This window comes from Myxine glutinosa, unplaced genomic scaffold (assembly GCF_964187855.1).
Source record: "Myxine glutinosa unplaced genomic scaffold, kmMyxGlut1.1 SCAFFOLD_3171, whole genome shotgun sequence".
Taxonomy (NCBI): Eukaryota; Metazoa; Chordata; class Myxini; order Myxiniformes; family Myxinidae; genus Myxine; species Myxine glutinosa.
The window spans coordinates 25001-33404 of NW_027619264.1; the positions used below are offsets into that span (position 1 = coordinate 25001).

Sequence of the window (8404 nt, forward strand, 5' to 3'; positions counted from 1 at the left end):
ACGAACAAAATGCATTTCTTCATCGTACAAGACTTTATTCAAGACTATAGAAAAGACTTGGAAAAAAGTAAGGGGAAAAAATATTCAACCCAGACGGGATTTGAACCCACAAGTCCCTGGTGTTGGGCTAGTGGCCAGGGTGCCAGCTTAGGATCCTAGAATCCTGGGTTCGAATCCCGGTCGATTGCTGAATTAACGCCAGGGGGGTTGACTCAGCCTGTTATCCTTCTGAGGTCGGCTAATTGAGTACCAGCTTGCTGGTAATTCCCTGGTTGTCGTTAAAGGTGGCAAAAAGGGTTGGCGTCAGGAAGGGCATCCGGCCATAAAACATTGCTTGAAAAAGGGGACCAAAAAACAACAACCACGGTTCCCGAAAAAGGCCAACCCCTGCTTTGCGGGGAAAAATGGCCTCTAAAGGTGGTTATATTATATATTTATAATCCCCAGCTTGGAAGTCTTGTGTTTTATCCATTAGGCCATGGGCCAGCACGTTAAATTAGGCTAATAACATTTTGAAGTTATAAAGTATATATATATATATATATATATATATACATACATACATACATACATACATACATACATACATACATACATACATATTATATACACTAGCAGAAGTACCCGGCATTGCCGGGTGGGGAGGAGGGGAGGGGGGAGTTATTGTCGTCAATTGAATGTCGCATTTATTTTTTATTCCCTGTCGAATGGCATTGGTCCCGCATTCCGAACCCGGAAGTCGGAAGTCATTGTCGTCAAAGTAAAAAAATTAACGTTACGAAATACGCTGATGACGTCATAATTTTAAAACCCGAAGGTTTTTTAATCATTTAAGGTGTGCTGTAGTTTCTCTGGGACGTACTGATTCCGAATATGCCTTTGGTTTTGCTCTGCGATGAGTAGTTCTCGAGTTATAAGAGGACAAACAAACATACTTTACTGCTTTATATATATATATATATATATATGTATATATATATATATATATATATATATATATATATATATATATACACATACATACATACAGTATATATATGTATTATATATATTTTTTTTAGCAAAAACTATCGCACTTAGGTGGAATTTGTTTTGAAAGCCATAAACTAGACCTATTGGCTGATGTATATTCCAAGTTTCAGCTAGTTTCAATGTATATCCCTTGAGATATGAGCGCCGACGCATTTTGGGCGGGCGGGTGGATGGACGGATGGGCAGACACCAACGTGATTTCGAGGGTTTTCTAAATATAACTGAAGAATGCGGAAACAGACATTGCTGAAATTTGGAACACGTTACCTCGATGTACAAAGCATTTACTTCTGAGACTTGTAGCCAATTTCGTCCAGTCGAAGCCGAGAAACTTATTTTCAGTCTCCATGTTGAAGCTGCATACAGAGAAACCATCCCTTGTATAAAGGGAGGGGTGCTTTGCGCCTCCCTTTGATTTAACCTTCCTTGTTGTGGGGGTAATAAAGATCATGGGTCAGAATTTGGGATGGTATAAGATGGCGTGCACTGCTTATTTGAAGTCCTTGATGGAAGAGTGAGACAGAACAGCCTCTGAAAGATGCGACCAGAGACAGGAAAAGTCAGGAATAATAGAGTTGCGGTCAGCAGTCGTCCTGGATTTTGGGAGTTTCAGAAGGGGATTCTAGAAGAATGTGCTTTGCGCCTCCCTTTGATTGTAATATGATTGTGGTTTTGAGAACGAGTCAATTGGCCCAGCCTCCCTTGGTATCCCAGCAAAGTGAATCGACTCTCGTATTGGCTGAGTGTTTGGTGCACTATTTGAGTTGAAGTGATCCTTGTTCTTCCATTGCGTGGATTCCACTATGGTTTCAGAATAGAGCATATTCAATTACCAGAGGTTTGGCTGATAACATTTACATCCAAACCTCATGCTCATGCGATGGTGAAGCCAGTTTCGTATCACGTACAGTATGTGGGCTATCCATTGTCTACTGTCTAATAAATGTAAAAGTACACTGATGTCAATCGATAACCTTATCCTGTGCATGATTTGTGTACAGGTTCTACTATGAGCTTAGGATCAGTGCACCAAAAAAAACCCCCAACACAGCGATATGTTGATGAGGCCTTGGGCATGCCAAGGTGTTTATGTATGATGGTCCTAACGAACTCTGCTTTGAGAATCTGAAAATCCTGTGGATATTTTGGCAACCATAACATAATCCTCAATGATTAGTTCTTTATGGGCAATGGTTTGTGGGTCTGTCACGTATCTTCCAGCCAGCCATCTTGACTTGGATTTGTCTTCAAATGATCAACACTCATGAGCTTGAATCCTGTGACTAAAATATGAAGGCGTGCCTTACAGGGCAACCATGTGCTTGTGGACCTCTTGGGAGCAGCCAAATTTTATTTATTAATTTTATTATTTTTTAAAGCCTCTGCTTAATTAAGTGAGATCCATTAACGTAAACGAGTCGGCTCGATTTGTGACAAACCTAAATAATCCTAAATAACCTTTTGAACATCCTTTGTCCATGTCAAATTTTATTCATCCTATGGTTGGTTTTCCTGGACCACACTTCACGTTGCTTTTGACAACACTGCTGCCAAAGTAGCCTAATGGCAGTGAATACATGTCTGTCCACTGGGTGGTATATAATTAACATCCCAGCATGGTTGGAGTTGGAACCTGCAATCGCTGGATTAAAACACACGAGCTCAGATGTTGAGCTAACCTCAAATCTTTTTGATGGACTTTTTGTGCTCAGGAAATGCTTGTAATTTTGCGCGAGGCCTTATTTGTGGAAATACCTGAATTATTTTATCCGATGTTGTGACCTTGATGTTCTTTTCTTACAGATTATGATCGTGATATGGGACCTTCTTCGAGGGGGTGAGTTCATTTCTGGCTCTTCACAATGATTTATCTATCGGATGCATTACTCGACATTTGTCATGTTCTGGGGTTTATTTTTTTAGAAATTTATTTACCATTGGTTTTGTAACTTGTTCATTTCATTGACAAAGGGGAGGTGCAGAGAAACGGAGGAAGCACCTACCCCCAACCCCTCCCCTCATCCCACTCATAATGTTCAATTAGAAAAGTTTTTTTTATTTTATTTATTTATTTATTATAAATATCTGCAGTGCAATGAATTACGTATTAAGATGAATTATTTGATTGCACTGTACATGATTTTTGTCAAAATTCTAGACCGGAACGTTTGCACAGCAAAATTCGTCATAAAGCCATAAATGCACATTGAAGTGGATTTTTGAAAATGTGAAGGACAGCTTCTGTGCAGACTTATCAGGCCTCTATTTACTTATTTCATTTTGAGGGGCATGCAGCTATATATAAATGGTTAATTATATTAAATATTTGGGATTTATACCTATCTTTTACATTTTTTTGAGCCTTACCTTTGGGTTCCTTCTTGCGCCCCTCACCCGCCACCACCAATCATGATGTTTTTGTCATGCAATTTTTCTTATTTATTTTATTAATTTCAGGATTAAAGCGGAACTATAAACGTCAGTGTATTTTTGCATGATTTACATATAACTTTGGTGTATGAACCTTGAAGCTGGGTTAGTTAGGCAGGGAGCATGCAGATGGGTGCGCCAACAAGCCAAGTTTCTTTTTATTTCGCACGAACAAAACCTTCTCTTAGTCACAAGGATGAAAAGCGGCCGAGTTCGTCATTGGTTAAAATCATGTTGCAGTGTTTCAACTTTCTTGAATTCATCACATCACAGATTAATCTGAATGTCAGAAGGGTTCACATGCTGAGTACCTTCTTGTGGGACTGGCTTGTGCTGAAATATGCAACGAGACGTTGGTCCTGTTTTTCCACACTTTCTCTTAATTGTCATTGCAATGGACTTCCCACTGCTATCTATCCTGTAGAGAAAATTACATCTTGTAACTTGCTAGCTTTTGCTGATGAGTGTTTATGATGTCCATTCTTCTGTTTGTCTTGTTGGGGGGGAAAAGGATGGGAGCAGAAAAAAACAAGAATTGTAATATCTTCCTTCTTTTTTTCCCCACCCTGCAGCCCAAATGGTTGAAGACTATGTGCTGTGTTTGTCCATAATATGACATGAGGGAATTTTGGTGGGAGTTTGGTAGGGATACAAGTGGTGGGTGATGCTGCTGAGATGTGCCATCAACACCATCCTTGCTGACAAAGTGATGATTTCTGAGCGACGGGGCCTTCGTGCCCCTCCTTCCTCCCCTGCTTCTTCCAGGTCTGGCCGCTATGGACCGTCTAGGTCTCCCCCTCCTGGGGCATCCTGGGGCCGACATGATGGGCCACCTCCTCCACGTGGCGCTTCGTATGGCCGTTACCCTCCTGTAAGTTGGCCCTTCTGAATGCCTGGAAAGGCCACAAGCGGCCTGTCCCTCTTTGAAACTTTCCATGACTGCTGGACTTCCACTGCAGGATGACACTCGCTACTCAGGCACATCATTTTCAGGGACTTGCGGAGATTTTTTTTTGTTCTAGTTTTTCCAATCCATACCAGAGAAATTTCAGAGCGTTTTCATTATCTAAGGAAATCCAGCTGTAGTGTGCAGAACACCAGTCTTTTGTGGAGCAAGGATGCTCTAATATCACCAACAATAAAGTTCGATTTTTCTGGTTCCTCTACTTCAAATGCTAATTCGATTCCTGGTGGCTCCATATGTTTAGTCGAGATACGTCCAGCTTGTTGCCATGAAGCACTGCCAGTTGACTCATTGATTTGGAGAAGGTTAATGAGGATTTTGATGTGGAAATCATTTTCATATAAGGGTGAGAAGTTCATCAATATGACACTGTCATCCGTGTGACTAATTTTGCTTCTTATAGGTATTGAACTTTGCTTTCAGCAAACAAACTTTTCTTTGTTGTTTCTCGTGGGGGTTTCCCCCACAGCTTCAGGGCTGAATTTTGGCCTGCTGACTTTATTTGAAAAGTTTCTTTTAACTAATAAATCCATGGTCACCATAACTCCTTCCATTCGCCCACTTGCCTTAAAAAGGTCTCTGCCCTGAGTTGCTTTTCTGTTGGGTATGATGATTGGCCTTTTCAAACTTTGGAAATTGTAGAGGTGTAAACTGGTGTTGTGGGGTTCACATGTGTCATAACATTTATTTGTGGTGAACGCAGCTTTTTTTTATTGAAATTTTTTTCCTGTTGTATAAATTTGTGACAAACTTGCATTGGACTTCAATTTCCTAAATAATTACGTTTGAAGTTTTTTTTTTTTTTTTTTTAACATAACCTACTTTTATGCTGTTACTTTTCAGTACTCCTGTTCCTATGGGATTGAATAATTTTGCTCTGGATCTCCTTCCAAATATTTTTTACAAGTAATAACAATAGAACATATTCAAAGGAGAGTTTAAAAAATTTTGTTCCTTTTTGTATTTCTCAAATTATGCGGAACATTGAAATTGCTTATTTTTGGAGAGTATTAATTTTGCTTCTGGCAAAGGTGTTGGACAATTAAGAATTTGGAAAAGAAAAGCATCCACGATTTGTTTGGAACGCTGCATCCTTAGTTTTTTTTTTTTTTTTTTTTATCTACCCCTTCGTTTAAGTTTATTTTTAAAAAAAAGAAAAAAAGGTGGTGTTGGCAATGTTCAACTACATTTTCTATATCGGCCACAGAAAATGTGTAATTAATTTTGTGCTCTTCCGAGAAGGCAGATTGGGGGTTTAAGGTATTTGTGATTGGGGGGGGCGAGGGGCTCATTTTTGCTGTGAATTTTGAATGGTCAAATGGAGTTTGTCCTGGTAAACATGGTGTGCAGGAAGGGCGAAGATCTGGATATCCTGGCGATAATGTTCGCAGGATGGGTGGCCGAAATTGGAATGACGATTCGACTCCTCCTCATAAGCGGATGCGCCCTGAACAAAGTAAGATTAATAATTAAAAACTTTTGTTTTTCATCCATATGTATATTGTATTTTTTTTTTTTTTCATATATATTTTGTGCATATACATTTTATATTTTATATATGTATGTATGTATAGTCGGACCCCGCTATTCGTGTGGGATACGTTCTTGGAAAATTCCGCGAATGGTGAGCCATTGTTTCAATGGAAAAAGGGGGAATTGGTTTGTGAATGGCAAGGCAAATCACGTGATTGTTGACGATAATCCGCGAATGTTGATGAAAATTCCGTGAATGTATGCAGTGACATTGTTTCAATGGGGAAAAGAGGGATAGGTTGTAGGTTCCCGGCGGTTCTTGATTCATACAGGATTTTAAAAAAAAGTTTAACTTTAACATGTTTTCAACCACAAATGCACATCATTAGTTTGATTTTAAAATGCTTACAAAACATGAAATAAAACGACAACACCAGGTTCCATTTCCTATTTATTGAAGGAATGCGCTTGCAGTAAGTGCTTCACCAAACCGTACAGCAAAACTAAAAAACACAACACAATCATGTATCGTTTCAAATTTTTATTTTACAAACACACAACTTTGCAAATGATTATGATGGTGATTAATTAAAATCCCATGAATTCCTCGAACTCTGAAGACAACCCAAATGATGGTGCTGCAACGTCGTGCACTGAGGGAGAGGCAGGAAAGGGAGCAGTTGAGGATGCTGGTGAGGGTGGTAGGAGAGGGTGCTGATGGTCTTGAGGTAGAGGAAGTAGGGTGGAAGAAATGGGTAATGGAGAGCTGCCTGGCAGATTGCAGCAGGTTTTGATGCAGCTCCTTGTAGGGGAGAAGCAAATCATCCAAGTCCTTCTTGAACTTGAGGTCCCTCTCCATGACTGGGTCAGTGTCTTGCACCCTGTCGACAATCGCCTGCATGTCCTGCAGCACCTCACCCAGCCCTGAAAATGGATTGTGAGGTTGGACCTCAGCACCTCTTCCTCATCACTGCCCACCACCTCCTCCTCCTCGGAAACCGTTGTAATGGTCTCCAACCCCTCGGTGAGGTCGCCATGCGAGGCAATAAGAGCCTCCAACTCCTCAGGCTGCATGTCATCAAATCCTTCCCCTCCCACCTGCCGTGCCAAACCAACAATCGCATGCCTCTCATCCGTGTTATTGGGAAAGCTAGTAAAGTTTCTGACTGTCTGTGGCCACAGGTTGTGCCAGCACGCTTTTATGGTGGAGGCTCTCACCTCATCCAGCGACTCCTTGATGGTGGGAAATGTTTAATTCCTTCCAACACTGCCTGACAAGCCCTGGGTCAGATTCCATCGCATGTGAAATGTAACGAAAGGTGTGACGGGTGTAATACATTTTAAACGTTGAAATCACACCTTTCTTGAGTGGCTGGATGAGTGAGGGAGGTGGTGTTCGTGGCCGGAAGATCACCTTGACATTCAGGTGAGCAGCGTCCAGGTTCCTTTTGGTGGCCAGGAGCATTGCCCAGGAGCAAGAGTACCTTGACTGTCTGCAGGAAGATCACCTCGACATTCAGGTGAGCAGCGTCCAGGTTCCTTTTGGTGGCCAGGAGCATTGCCCAGGAGCAAGAGTACCTTGAACGCAAGGTTTTTACCCACCATGTACCTCCACCTGAGGGCCGAAACAGTTATGGAACTAATCCAGGAAGGTTGCTGCCATCACCCAGGCATTCCTGTTGGACCTCCAAAACATGGGTAGAGTTGGCTTCTTCTTGCCCTTAAGAGCACGCTTGTTCAGGGAACGGTACAGCATCTTGGGCTTCAGCATAAGGTCCCCTTTTGCGTTTGCGCTGAGGAGAAGAAATACCCGGTCCTTGGCAGCTTTGAATCCCGATGCTGTCTCCTCGCGCTTAGAAATGAAAGTTCTCATGGGCATCTTTTCCAGAAGAGGCCGGTCTCGTCAGCATTGAACACCTGCTCTGGGAGGTATCCCTTCTTTTTGATCAGCCTCACGAGAAGAGCATGGAACGTTTTTGCCGTGGTCCGCGGAGGCATGCTCCCCGAAGAGCGTCACATTTTTCAGGCAGTACCACTTCTTGAAACGATGCAACCATCCCCTGCTTTCTGTGAATGAACTCGTGCTACTTGTACCATCATCGCTCGGCGCATCACTAGTGCTGGCACCTTCCGCGCCAGCACCAGACAGATAATTTGGTGAATGAGAGATCCACTCAAAGGCATATTCTTCTGCATGTAGTCCTAGAGCCATATGCTGAGAGCCTTCTCCATCCTTTTATGTGGACATCCTTGACATGGGTAACCACCTTCGTACTCAATGCAGCGCTCACTGAAACGCTTTCATGAATCGCCTTCTTGTTATTCCGTATGTAGTGAACGGTGGATTAGTTGACGCCGTAATGCCTGCCCAGAGAAGCCGCACTCTTTCCTTTCGAAAGCCGGTCCAGCAGCTCCACTTTCTGACTCGGGCCCATCACTTCTTGCCTCTTGGTAGTTGACGCATCTCCGGCACTGGTCTTGCACTTGGGAGCCATGATTGAATAA

At 42.1% G+C, this 8404-nt stretch overlaps 1 protein-coding gene across 1 annotated transcript in view; it reads left to right on the forward strand.

Moving 5' to 3' along the window:
* The window catches only part of LOC144888162 (uncharacterized), a gene marked incomplete at its 5' end in the record, with an annotated part of 30821 nt that extends 24907 nt beyond the window's left edge, over window positions 1-5914 (forward strand). The window contains 3 exons of the mRNA XM_078769574.1: window positions 2836-2869; window positions 4228-4333; window positions 5777-5914. Of these exons, the coding sequence (XP_078625700.1) occupies window positions 2836-2869; window positions 4228-4333; window positions 5777-5899 (263 nt within the window). The remainder of the gene's footprint in view (window positions 1-2835; window positions 2870-4227; window positions 4334-5776) is intronic.
* Between the last annotated feature and the right edge of the window lie 2490 nt (window positions 5915-8404).